Here is a 14,666-nt window from a genome sequence, read left to right as displayed (position 1 = left end):
AAACATTCTCTTTATAAAAAGTCATCAGGATAGGTTGAGATGTTCTAAAGTTTAAAAACATTAATGAATATGCCACAAATGTGGATCACCATAGTCACACCACTAAGTTGAGCCCAGACAAGTCTTAACCATGAAATATAAAGCGCTAACTTATCAAGAATAATAATCCATTAATTCCATGCTGAGCAGATATGGCATCTAACCTGGGAGGATATTGGGGGTTCTAGTTGATGTCACCACAGGTCTGCTTAGAGTTAATCCAATCCCTCTGTTGATAGCCACAGATACTTTTCAATCTTTTTGATCAGTATCATAAATCTCACCATCAGGTAGCAGAAGTATGCACAGCCTATTTAAGCTATGAAATAGACATTTTGTAAAATCATTTGCATAGGGAGCAAGGGATTGTCGGTTGTCCTCTGAAAGAGAAAGTAAAGGTGAAAGGAAGAGGGTCAAAAGGTCATGTATTACTGAAGTAAGAAAACCGCTTCCCTGAAGAGCTTAACAAATGGCTATTATTTTTCACCTAGCAAGAGTTCTAGTAAAGTACTATAATAGTTACAATAAACCCACATGTTGGGCAAAATAACCTTAAGAAATGCAGTTCATTACATAGAGGTTTTCTGGACCAGCATGGCTCAAAACATCCAGATGAAAATTACTGTTCAGCACTCAAATAAGACTGAGCTGTTTCTTTGTTCAATGCATTAAAAATAACCTAAGACTTTGTTTCCTTTTTTTACTGCTAAACTTCAAAAGGGTACATCTGGATTATATATTTTTTTAACATTTTGATTCATTAAATTACAAAAATAAAAATCAATGCAGTTATCCTTTATGTATACAACACTGAAGTCTGTACAAAGGTGGTAAAGTGCGTGTTATAGGTGAAGGGTAAACGCACGGCGCCTCAGACTAAGCTGAAGCCTTCGCAGTGGTCAATGGCCCTCGTCAGCTGGGCTTTCATCGTTTCTCTGCTTCTGTACTGAGGCAGGTCCAGCAGGTTATAACAGGTGTGCGCTACCGGCAAGTAGTCCTCCCCACATGAGGTTGACTGGATAATGATGCGTAAACTGGACATGCCATATATTGGTATGCGGTCACTGCCAGTCAAAAATACTGGTGGGTCGTCGGTCAAACATATGGAAGGCAAACAAAAGAGAGAAAAGAAGCAGTTGTAAGCTTTAATCTTTTTTTGGGTACCAAACTGTGTTTTATTTCACACTGGAAACAATGGAGCCATTCAATAACATTACTTATAAGCCCCCAATTAACATATGATCCAGAATCGCATTATATGCAGAGATGCACACTGATGGTATGGGACAATAAATAGCATGACCGACTGACCTGCACACCACCCCTTTTCCCTGTCTATCTAGAAAGTGAGCTTTTCGTTGTGAGGTCGGAGGGCCTTCATACCTACAGGCTGCATTCCACAGAATCCCATTTGCCTCTTCACTCATTTTCTCACAATTCAAATAAATATGTTAGTATTAGTTACAATCTATAGAATACACCTCCAGAAGTGCCGCCCAGGAGAACTATATTAACAAGAAACAAGGGGACCCCAGTAAACTGGAAGAGACATACCTAGAGTGCAAGTATTTATACAGGAACAATGATCCCTCACAACATAAATCAGAGGCAGTAATGAACACAGATATACAATGATATGTATGTCATAGAAATCCCAATGGGATTCATAAATTTATTTACATCAAAGTTAAAGAAAACATGAAAAGTAGGACCGTTTCCAACGGGAGAAGAAGCTTCAAAGCTCAGGCATAACACGCTAGTGTTGCCAAAATACAATCAATAGTTAGGCCACAAACATATAAATAGCACAAGGTTGTGAGGTCGACGACGTTTCGGTCCCTAACATGAAGCCAAGTGACACAAAATGGAAGATAAAAGAATGTTAATACACAGCAGCCATGCCTGTTACATAGAAACAATGGCTCCTTTCAGTGCCTAGTGGACTTCTCTTAGTAACAAGATGTTGTAGTCCCTATATAACTTTAGGTGTAAAGTAAGTCTGCAACAACTGCAAGCCAATCAACATTCCGAAGATCAGGAAATCTATTTGGCCATATAAGGAAAAGTCAGGGGGTATTGTGATACCAGATGGAAGAGGAGGGGCATCCGGTGCAAGCAAAGATTCCACATTGAGAGAGGGAGGTGGCGGAGGAACCAAGTCAGACAGTAGTAACACGAAAGCACAAGTAAACACAAAAAGGATCTGATGAGTAGGTTTGGGAGGTGCTAGGGCAAAGCATCACATGATGTTTAAAATAAAGACACATGAACACAGAAACAACAGTCAGACAGCCATGCCTTGCCTAGTAGCCCACCACTATCCAGTCACAATACTCCCCGGATCAGAAACTAGGTTTTTGGAATACTGCACATCCCTAGAGGGAACACATGAATGAAGTAACAATTGTGAGTGTCTACAAGATGATTAAGGCATGGGAAGAGCGAGGCACATTGGCAACACATGTAATGTATTGCAACCCACAAAATGAACAAGTTACTTACCTTCGGGAATGCCTCATCTGTTATAGACTATATCTAGTCGTAGATTCCTTACCACAGAATTTTCCCAGGCGTCATACTGAATCTAGAAGACTTTTTGTGAGCAGTACCCTAGCGTGCTCGTAGGTGTGGTCGATCAGCTCTGAGTCGTCATCTGCACCACCTATATAAACTCCACCAGGGCACGCTGACCTCAATTACTTTTCACGACTTTCCACGGCAGAAGTGAGGAACCATGAAGCGCACTGACACGGGTGAGTCCAAAACTAGGACCCTGAAATGGATAAGCCTTAATCCCTAGAAATCTGTCGGCAGAGCCTGAAGGATCAGTGGGTTGGTAGGGAATCTATGGTTTAATATAGTCTCTACCAAATAAGGCATTACTGAATGTAAGTAACTTGTTCGTCAGCTAGAGACTTCTAGCCACAGATCCTTACCTTTGAATAGATAAGCAATACCATCCCAGGAGGAGGGCCGCAGACTAATTTTAGACTAGGAAGTACTGTAGGAAACTCCAGCATGCAAAAGTGCTGACATTGCACGTTCTCGACAGAGGGTAACAGATCTAAACAAGGTTCTCCCCAATGTTAAAAGCAACCTTGCGCCACCTCCAGATGGAGACTCCATTTGTGAAACCCTAGGCATCGACAGATGGGTTTATCCGCCTTGGCGTTCAGCGAACCGGCCAGGTGTTGAACCACCAGGGATATGCCCTGCTGTTACAGCCATGTTCAGAGATGCAGGGCCTCTTGGCAAGGGTCCAAGACACCACCCCGCCCTGTTTATTGCAGTACCACATGGCGGTGGTGTTGTCCGTGAACACCAGCACTAGCCTCCCTTTGAAGGAGGATAGAAAGGCTTTCAATAGAGTCTGGATTCTGCGGGAGACCAGAGTCTTCAGATCTCCAGCTCTCCCAGATGGCCTGTCAGTTGTGGTTGCGGAAGGGAGAAAGGTCTGCTTCAGACCCAATCATGGTTGCTTAGCCACCACTGCAGATCTTTTGCAGTTCCCTCTGAGATCTGGACCACTTTGGAGAGATTACCTTGAAGCTGTGCCCACTGGAACTTCAGGTCCCATTGCAGAGCCTGCATATGGCATCTGGCATGTGTCCCCAACAGGATTCAGGAGGCAATGAAACCCAGCAGCCTCAGAGTCATCATAGCCTGAATATCTCGGGAGGATATACCAGAAACTGCACTGTGTCCAGGACAGGTCTGATGAAAGGGAGCATCTGAGTGGGAGTCATGTGTGACTTCGGCACATTGGTAGTAAACCCCAGCGAATGCCGTAGTCAGGAGGTGGGAGATGACAACCTGGGGCGAGCCCATCTTCGACATCCAGTCGTTGTGATGGGGGAAGGCAGGCTGCCCTGATCTCCGCAGACGAGCTGCAACCACTGCCATCACCTTGGTGAACACCAGAGGGGATCTAATAAGGCCAAAGGGGAGCACAGTGAACTGAAAAGGCTTGTGGCCTACCTTAACCACAGTGTGCGCCAGTGGGAAGGCAGGTTGGGAATATGAAAATAGGCCCTCTGCAAGTTCAACCCTACCATCCAGTCTCCTAGGTCCAGGGCAGCCAAGTACTGAGCTAGCATGAGCATCTTGAAGTTTTGAGGAAGAAATTGAGGGCTCAAAGGTAGGGCTGGAAGAGGACAAAGGCCCTTGTTCTTTTGGGGACCAGAAAGTGGCAGCAACACTATCTATGGCTTCCTTGGCCAAGCGAACCATGGCTTCCTCGTGGAGCAAGGACAAATGATCTTCCATCAGCCGGCCTTGAGATGGTGCTGTGGAAGGAGGAGTAGTCTCAAAGGGGAGAAAGTAGCCCCTTAGGACAATCAGCAAAACCCACCTGTACGATGTTATGGGGCAGTTGATGGTGAATCCTGCCACCAACTGGATGCTCATGGTGGTGAAGAGGCAGCCTAGGAAGTCTTGGAGGCTGCAACTGCTGAGTGGGTGATGGACGGACCAGACCGCTAACTACCTGACCCACAAGGTCTGTGGGTACTTCTCCCTCGTACACGCAGAGGATAGGGAGCATGTGCGGCTTGGTGGCTGGAAGGGTATTGGCTCATTTGGAAGCCCCTTCTGTAGATACGAAAGGAGAGAAAGACAGACTGGGGGATGACGTGGGCAGCCGAGAGGCTCAAGTACTTGGCCGTAGCCTGCAAGTCCTTAAAGCACTCCAGCGTCGAGTCTACCTTGTCTCCGAAGAGGCGGGTGCCATCAAAGGGCATGTCCATAAGGGAATCTTAGACATCCCCCGAAAAGCCAATCGTCCTTAACCAGGTGTGCTGCCTCAGGGCCACGGTTGATGACACCGATCTGCCCAATGAGTCAGTTGTGTCCAATCCACAACGAATTGTGAATTTTGAGGTCCCTCTCCCGTCGGCAACAGCCTGAGAGAGTTCGGCCTGGGTCTCTTCAGGGTCCTGCAGTAGCACTTGCGTAACTGGGTCCTACAGTGTGTGGGAGTAATGGCTCAAAAGACATGCAGTGTTCTCACACCGTAATGCTAGACTGGCAGAAGAAAACATTTTCTTCCGCAAAGAGTCCAGCCTTTTGGATTCCCTGTCCAGGAGAGTGGCAGGGAATGCTCCCTGGAAAGACGAGGCTTGGACCACCAAGTTCTTCAGGGTAGGGTGCTAGGTGAGGAAGTTTGGGTCTCCTGGCGCAGGGCAATGGTAACAGGTGATTATCCTATTTACAGGAGCTCCTGTGTTGGGTTTGGACCATGTACCCAACAGGACATCAGTGAGGGCATCATTGATCGGCAGTAGGGGTTTCGATGAGGAGACTCCTGTTGCAGCACCTGTCAAGATGATGGTCTTGACTGGCACTGAGGACCCACTTCAACACAATTGTGTACGAGGCTCCCTCCTCTGTAGCCATGGTAGGGGGAGAAAACAAATCAGTAACTTGGGGAGTATCCAGTCTACTGTCTTTACCCAGTTCCTCAGTCCAGTCCATTTTAGGGTCTTCTATGTATGGCTAGTATTTTTCAGGGTCCAGCGACCCCTCCCGTTCCTACCTGAGTCCTAGCCCACGGGAAAAGGGCTCAGATCAAGGAAGCGTGGTTCCTGCTGGCGTCGGAGTCAGCTCTGTGTTGGAGTATGGGATCACAATGGGTATGGTGCTGCTAGTGAGCAGTGCAGGGAGCATTGGTCTCCGGTCCGGCGCTGGGGAAGGTCGAGATGGTACGACTGGCATTGGTTTGGCTCCAGGAGTAGATCTCTGGGGGCCCACTGGAGCCGAACCAGATGCCCCCTACCCCCCCTTCCACCCCACAGGCGCGACAATGGGGTTCAGGCTGGCCATAAATCAGGCACATGGCCTCATAAAACTCTTTAAGTTGGGCAGCAGTTGCTCTGGCTCATGGAAAGTCAGGGAGGTGGAGAGTCCACCCAGGCTCCGGCTCCGAAGAAAATAAAATAAAATGATAGTCTGCGCACTCGTATCATGTCAAAAGAATAATGAACTATTCAAGTAAATTCAAATTCAAATTCCTTTATTCGGTACTTAAAAAGATACCATTAAAGTGCATAGCAAATACATACATACAATTTATATAAAAACAGTTAAAAAATTATTAAAAATTTCATATATATCTACAAAAAGGTACAGTTTGTCATTTTCAGGTAATGGGGATTTCCGTCTGCGTTCAAGTGGAGTCTACAGATATTTCCCTCATGTTCCTCAATTTTATAGCAGATTTAATAAAGCTAATAACACTTAACAAAGTATGAGGATCTGGTGCCTTTTGCAAAAATAAAATGGCATCTTTGGCGTGCATAAATTTTCGGTTTTTCAAGATCCTTACTAAAAACTTCTTTCTAGGTTCTGAAAAGCGGGGGCATAATAAAACAAAGTGAAGGGTGTCCTGCGGAGACCTAGAGTCGCAGCCGCAGGAGCCCTTCGCCTCTACCGTAGATGTGTAACCAGCAGGACTTGCCAATAAATGATGTAATAAATTCAAACGAAACCTGGTCATGTAAAATCTTTCCTGCGCATTGTACAGTACAGCCAAATATGGTTCCATTTTAAAATTTGTGGTTACCACTGGTCCATGAGCCGCTACCGAGGGTTTTTTGTTTTCAGTGAGCGCCCTCCTATTAGTTGACCATGCTTCAAAAGAATTTTTAAGCAATGTTTTGTTCTGTGTGGTCAGCTGCTCTGGGTCAGTGAACATGTTTTTGCAGCCAATGCGGACCAGGGTATCCCTAACGTATTTTAACCACGTGATTTGTTCCCATTTGTCCCGGTTTAGACAGTCCATAATTATCTGTCTACTAAAGCTGGCTTCTGGGTTTGTCCATATCCTGATCCAGGCCATGAGAGGTCGAATCTTGATTTTATCCTCGATATAGGGTTCTCCCAGTTCCAGATGGGTTATATGTGCCGGGGTACTCCGAGGGACCTTGAGTAGTCTTTTGAAAAATTTATTTTCCTCCGTTTGTATTTGTTGTATGTGATTAATTTTGCAGCCCCACACTTCTGCTCCATATGACACTTTCGCGCAGGATACAGCTTTGTATAAGTTTAGTATCTGTTCCGGTGACCACCTACCAAGCCTCCTTCCATATGCCATTATAGCACCCGTAGAGGCCACCAATTTGGATGCATGCTTTTCGGCCAGATTTTTAAATTCTAGTTTCTCGTCGAAGAGGACGCCAAGGTAGGAAAATGTCTTAACTACTCCCATCTTATGACTACCTATACTGTACGAGAAGTTATTTTTTGCATTCCGGCCTGTGGTCATGATGAAAGATTTATCCAGGTTGGCTGAAAGGTCCAAAGAATTCATAAAATTTACGAACCCATTAATAAGTTTTTGGAGTCCCAGTGGCGTTCGGGCTAGCAGCACAGCGTCGTCCGCATAAAGGAGGACTGGTACTGAGCGCTGGCCGATCTTAGGGCAGTCCACTTCTAGTTCCATGAGGCTTTTGTCCAGATTGTTTATGTATAAAGAAAATAAAAACGGCGCTAAAATGCAGCCCTGCCGCACTCCACTTGTGCAAGGGAACGGTTCGGTCTTCATCCCTTCGTTGCTGTAACGGACTGTGGCCGTGGTCTCCCAGTGCAGAGCCTTTAAAATGTCTACTATTTCATAATCCACCCCCATCAAGATCATCAGGGCCCATAATTTCTGTCTATTTACACGATCGAAGGCAGCTGAGAGATCCATAAAACCCATATATATGGTTCCGTTGGCTGCAATGGTATATTTAGCGGTAAGTAAATATAGATTTAAGCATTGGTCTGTTGTGGATCTCCCTTCCCTGAATCCATACTGTACATCAGTTAAAATGTGATGGTCCTCTGCCCAAACTTGCAGACGATTTAAAATGGCGCGTCCCATGATTTTTGCCGTAACGTCTATCAATGAAATGGGACGATAACATTGGGGGTCGTCCCGACTGCCTTTTTTATAGATGGGGACAATGGTTGCAGAGGACCATGAGCGGGGCAGTCCTGCCACAACTGCCTCGTTCAATACCCTGGTAAGGACAGGAGCCCACAACTCTATATTGCTCAGGTAGAGGTCAGGGGGAATGCCATCGGGACCAGGGGCTTTATTCTTGGAAAGCCCTTGAATGGCTGATTTTATTTCTTTTAGTGTGAACGATAAACATTTGGTTGTTGGTGGTTTTGACCCTTTTTCTTGCAGTGTGGCCCCCATATGGTTGTAAAGACCACAGAAATGATTCCGCCATTGTTCAGGAAGTATGATATTTATTATGTCCGGCCCTCTCGGGTCTTTAAAGCAAGGTTCATTAATAATTTTCCAGTAAGCCGACATATCTCTACGCTCTGCCGCTTCCCTTAAATCCTCCCATGCTCGATATTGTAGAGAGTTTTTACGAGTTTTCAGGGCTTTTTTATAAATAGCTCTCTTCCCCGCGATCTTGGCTTTATCTTTCGGTTGTTCGGTAAGGCTTTTTTTTAGCTCTTTTAGTGCCTTGGTGCAGTCATGGTCAAACCAGCGTGGCATTAACGGCTGTTTAGGTCCTGTTCGTGGTGAGGTTTTCAATAGATTGTTTATAAGTTTGGCAATTTCTTCAAATGCACTTACTACAGTTGGGCCTGTCACATTTTCATCTAGACAAATCTTTAAATGTGCTTGTCCCTTCTTCACTAGATCCCGATAGAATTTGTCCCCATCTATCTTTGCCCATTTGAGCCTTCTCCCCTGTGCGGTTACCTGTTCCAGGGCTTCCGGTCCGCCCACTCTTAGGCTGAGATTCATGCATGTAGTGTTCAACTTCAGTGGATTATGGTCGCTGAAGGGACTCAAAATTATGTCACAATTTGTAATCCATTTTTTGAGAGTTGGGGACACCAAAATGAAGTCTATATAGGAGTGACAACCTCTTCCTTTAAATGTTGGATTGGGTTCCTTCTTGTTATCTATCTTGATCAGGTCCATTGTGGGCACTAGATCATACTTCTTGGTGAAGTTTTCCATCTCCTTTCCTTCAACAGTGTGGGCAAAATGAGGCCCCTTTTCCTCCGTGCACCTTGACCAATCCTTGTTTATGGGTCTTAGTTTTTCACAAAGGTGACAATTGAAGTCCCCTACTAGAATCGTGTATGGTACGCCCTTAGCAGGATTAGATGAAGATAGATTTTTAAGGTATTCATCCAATTCTTTCAGAGCTTTATTTTTATTCTGTGAGCCCACTGAGTTATACCAGTTTATCAGGGTAATTTTTAGTCCTTTATGTGAAAAGCCGATTGCTTGTATGTTTCTAGAGGCACATTTTAGATCTGACCAGCGCCCCTGGATGTGAAGGTCCACATATATGAGTAGTCCACCCATAGCTCTCCCAGATGATGCATTTGTTGCAGGGACTCCAAAACTTTTAAACCCGTCTAGTGGAAATTGACTGTGGTCAACAGTCCAGGTTTCCTGTAGACAAATGATGTGGAAATTGGTTATGAACTCTCTCCACTCCTTCACATTATATTTGGATGCAATCCCCGCTATGTTCCATGATAGGATTTTTATGCCTTGATCAACCTCCTCTTTTTGGTTGCTGGCTATCATGGAGTTGCTGACTGGAATCTCTCCCAATGTCACTGTGGAGCCCATTTCATTTGGGGCAGAATCTTCCCCATACACGGTCAACTGACCGGGATTTGTATAGTCATTACTCTTCCCTAGTGGGTGTTCATCCATATATACGATAGGTACACTACCTAGGTCTGTTGTAATGGTGGGGGGCAGGTAGGCTGGTTTTTGCCTGCTTTCCATGGGACTAACATTCCCTATGCTTGAGTTAAGTTCCCTTTTTTGTTGGAGTCAATCGACATCTTCCAGAGTGCAGAACCTATTCCAATGTGCATGCATTTGAGCTATTGGGTCGTAGAACGATGGTGCGTGCCAAGGTGCCTGCCCGTTTGCCTGCCAGTTTTCTACCCTATGATGCTGCATGGGGGGTGGGGCCATATTTACTCGTGCCCTGTTTGTATACGTGTATGGGATTCCATGATTACCATACAAGGGATAGAAATATGATAGGGGTAGGGGAAATATGTTGGTTTGTGAAGACATCGAGGGGGAATTGCATATATGGGTAACTGCCGAAGTATCTCTAAAGTTAATTGCAATTACATCCCCTGCTATTGTTTTTGCGCCCTTTCCAATCCACTGGCCCCTTCTAACAGATAGAATTTCTCCAGACATATGTAGGGGCAAAGGTTTATTGGACCTCAGCCATTGAATGCATTTATTCCTTAAGTCCCCTAACTATTCAAGTATTAGTGCGTGCTATCCAGGTGCAGGTGAATGTTCACCAGTATACTGGGTGTACAGCGGGATAAATAGAATCAACTATTCACAAAATGTAATCAAAAAGCAAACTCTTCACATTCTTTAACAAAAACATCTATATAACAACCAACGGAAATTGAATCAAATGTATGACAGTATCTGGTCTACTATTGAATTGTCATCAGAGAAAATTGGTAAACAATAAATCAAACAACAATTTTTATGCATAGTGATTTGCTTCTTGCAAATAACAAGATAACCTGATGCATTTTCGGGAGAAGTGCCCAGCCCAGCCCAATGCATTTTGGGACTTAATTCATCCCTACTTCAGGGGCCACTGTAAAAAGACGAACAAACCATCATATAATACATTGCTGATGCTTTAAGGAATTATTTAACAAGCACAATAACGTTCAGAAAAGGCCAAAGAGCCAGTGCCACCTATATATGCCTACACATGGCAAGAACAGAGAATTCACGTAAGAAGTTAAACATGCAAATGAAGAGGTAGATTTAATCTGTAAAAGTGTAACCAGAAAAAATGTGGCTGTCAAGGCAAGTCAACAGGAAAGCACGATAATGGTAGGTGATGAAGAAATAGTCAACAAAATCATGCTAGAAAACCACAAACCAACCCGTGGTTATCAGTACGCAGTGTCCAAAGTTTAAAAAACCACAGGCACGCGATAAAAACGTATAAACTCGACCATCATATATACCGATGGCAAACTCACTGGATGCTGTAGCAGCCAAATTTCACTTTTCAACAATAGAATTACGACAGAACTGTGAAAATAAACACCAATCTCAGTGTACTGCATGTCCCACTAAAAACGAACTGAGAATGGCAACTGTTAACTAATCACGAAAACCAAGATTACCTCACTAATTGTCTTGTTTATTGAAGACCTCTGTAGTCTATGTCCAACAGTCTGGAAAACACAGAATGCTTTATACTTGTCACTTATGCAGGCCACCAAGCTACCAAGAAAAGATGGATATTGTAAACTCCGAAGAACCATGCCTCGAGTGGCAATGCTCCCTTGATTCGTCGGTAACAGACGAGAAATTGAAGAGGGCTTCAATTTCTTTCTCTTTTTCTTGTGCCCGAGTGTCCAGAGGACTTCGAAAATGACAAAGACAACTTTGTGATCCGCAAGCGATCCTGGGACCTTCCCCATAACCAACACCTCGCTTTCGGCAGAGTCGCGTGCCCGGCCACTAGCAGCTTCAGGGGCTGCTATCGCAAAGCCTCCGGGGCCACGGTCATGCGATCGGGGCGAGACTTAGTGTCGTGGTCGTGCTCCAGGCACCACAGACAGATGAGGTGCAGGTCTGTCGGTGACAGGCACCGCAAGGCTCAAACCCTGTCTTATAAAGATGAAATCTCGACACACCAGGAGGTAATACCCCCAAAACAGTTGACAAATCATCGAAAAAATTCAGTCAAAAAATAACAGAGGTGTAGCTCTTTCCGGAACAGTGCTGGCTGGCGCAATAAGAAAAGAACTGATATCAGAGTACCTGGGTGGCATCTATATGGGTGCCACGGAAGTCAATTCCAAAGAAAGCTACGCCAATGACACCACGCGGAGCCGATCAACGCCATCTACCTGCACGCAGGGATACTACCCACGAAAAATCTTAAAGGTAAGGAATCTGCAGCTAGAAGTCTATATCAAATATGTTTGATCTTGAGCGTGAGGCGAGATAGTTGCTGTCTCTCCTAACAGTCTCACTTACCCAAATCTCTCTTGCCTTGCCTCAATCCCTATCTCTTGACCAAATACATTCTACCCCACACAGACAATGCATTTGCACATAAATTAACATGGGTGAGAACCAAAGAAAATTTATGGCCATTGAGATGTGAGACTGTCTGATATGACTTTGTCACAGGCTTATCAATCAAAAACACTTCCACATTATATGCGGTAACATTATAGGATAATAAGGAAACTGTTACTTACTAATAACTACTTTGCAGCTTATTGTGTTGCATATAAACATTGTGTGAACTTTTCTGTTATCTAGTGCTAGATTCGAAGTAGTACAACTTGTTCTTTCAAAGTCTTTGCTTTCAGATTCAGACATGCCTTAAATGGCTTTTAATCACATGCACTTAGGACAGTATCCATACTCCACCTACTGATCCCAGCATCTCAACTACGCAACTCCATCTTGTTATGGGTCTTGGGTCAGCGCTGATTAGCTCCAGGTGCAATTCAGCTGTTCGGAGTGCTCCACATGCTGGGCGCATGGTTGGGTTTCTCCTCCTGGACAGTCTCTCCTACTGCAGGCCCACGAAATTACTTGGCTTCTTTGAGCGAGCAGGCAGGCAGGTAGGTAGGTAGGTAGGTAGGTTTCTGAAAGCTAAGCAGACCCACAGCTCTGTTGCAAGTTGCACAGGCATCAGGTGATGCACCCTCACCTCTGATAGACTGGCTTGCCTGGACTTGACTTGACTGGCTGTTAGATACCAGCCCTGAATTACAGCAGCTCTAAAGTATTCTGCTGAGCACTCCCTTCCTTGGTCAAGAAGAACTTGCAACTGGAACAAAGTGGGATAGTTAGTGTGCCACCTTTAAACTCATTTTCCAGAAGACTGTCTGAAGTCCAGGAACCATTTTTGGTGGCTCCTTTTCAAAGTTCACTTGGTAGCGCAGTACAGACAGTCTTTTTTGCACAGTGATGGCTATCACAGCAGGTGGCGATGATGATGGCTCCAATAAGGAGCATCCAAAACACAGGCACATTGAAGTATGAAGACTCAGCACCTGGCAGCCATAAGCTGTCCTGAAGTATCAATCAAGGAAAGACAAAAGGGCAGGCCCTTCCTAGAAACTTCCACACCCTTAATAACACATTCTGCTTACCCTCACTCCTCTGCATTAACCATAAGTCAGAGAACAGGAAGGACCAGTTAGCAATCCACTGCTAAGCAGCCTTAATAGAATTTCTAAGGATTGCCCTGTCTTCATCCTTCCAAACCTCAATGTCTGGAGCTTCCCCATTCAGCTCCAGGAATGCACACAATACACTACCACTGTCTGGGAGAGGTGTATCCCATCGTTCACCTTTGGCATGTTAAACCAGGGGCAAGCCAAAATGCATCCCCTTGGTTCCAGGGATTATTTTGAAACTTGCTACCATCCATACACAAATTTGGGATGCTCACGAGATATCAGCACAAAGGTTTGGGTGTTACATATAAGCTTTACAAATATAAGATAAGTGGGCACCACTATCATTCTTAACATGGAAGTTCAGCACCATTAATCTTCAAGAATTGTTATGCTGCAACCACCGCTTCATGACAACAACCATGGCATGAACCATAGGACCTATGTCAATATAGAAAGGAAGCTTTGTGGGTTCACAACTCCAGGTCAGAAAACAGGTGTTGGGCCATGGAATTACCATGAACAGCCCTAGGCCTAAGCACACAAGCTAGATGAGTGCATCAGCTGGGCCAACTAAAGAAGTCAGTAGACCAGTTTCACATGTATTTGGGTCACTCAGGGCAAGGGTTCATACCAGTTTACCATGCGGGGGACATTTCTGTCCGAACAGCGTGCAAAAGAAATCAGCACGCATCATACAACTTATCTGGCTACATCCGTTCAGAAATCACATACCTTAGGTGTGGCTATGCAAATGAGATGTACAATTGATTGTTTTAGATGTTTTATGGTCAGTTTAATAATACAGGACTGTCCTACTGACACTCAACGATGAAGAGTGCTTTCTCCTGTCTTTTGTAGTTTAGTGAAAATATATGCTAATTCTATAGTATGAATGCCTTAATAATTGGCACTTTGAACAAAGATAATTGTTGCCTATTTTGCAAGGAGGCAGCAAATCTGAGCCAAATGTAGACACATGGATGTATAAGCAAGGACAGAGGTCTGGAAATGAAGAAGGTAGCAGACAATGTTTTGTACAGTTGTGTCAAGGGAATTCTTGTTTTTGTTATGACTGTAGAAAACAAACCGTTTCCATTTTGCTGGATAACACGTTTTTTAGTTGTTGGCCCACAAGCTTCTTTAAAAATGGTCATACATTCTGATGGGAGATTTAAATAACCAAATTCTATGACTTAAGGAGCCAAATTGCAAGGTTGAGTTCCTTTGGGTTTGAGTGTCGTATTTCTCCATGGTTCTGAGTGAGAAGATCCGGGTAGAGATGAAGCTTTTCGTGGGGAACTACTGATAGTTCTAGTAGTGTTGTGAACCATGGTCGGCGAGCCCAAGTGGGTGCTACCAAGACGAGGGTGAGATACGGTTGCATGAGCCTCTGAAACACAAATGGAAGAAGAGGGAGAGGTGAAAAAGTGTAGACAAATATCCCG

The 14,666-nt window shown here is 44.6% G+C and overlaps 1 protein-coding gene across 3 annotated transcripts in view; it reads right to left on the bottom strand.

The window, feature by feature from the left end:
• Positions 1 to 495: 495 nt before the first annotated feature.
• HERC3 (HECT and RLD domain containing E3 ubiquitin protein ligase 3) overlaps positions 496 to 14,666 on the bottom strand; it is a 667,675-nt gene continuing 653,504 nt past the window's right edge. For all 3 annotated transcript variants that reach the window (XM_086961614.1, XM_086961616.1, XM_086961615.1), the window contains exon 26: positions 496 to 1,119. In XM_086961614.1, the coding sequence (XP_086817740.1) occupies positions 911 to 1,119 (209 nt within the window). In that variant the 3' untranslated portion in view covers positions 496 to 910. The remainder of the gene's footprint in view (positions 1,120 to 14,666) is intronic.

The sequence above is a fragment of the Lissotriton vulgaris genome, chromosome 3_1 (assembly GCF_964263255.1).
Source record: "Lissotriton vulgaris chromosome 3_1, aLisVul1.2, whole genome shotgun sequence".
NCBI lineage: Eukaryota > Metazoa > Chordata > Amphibia > Caudata > Salamandridae > Lissotriton > Lissotriton vulgaris.
This window is presented reverse-complemented; position numbering and strand designations above follow the sequence as displayed.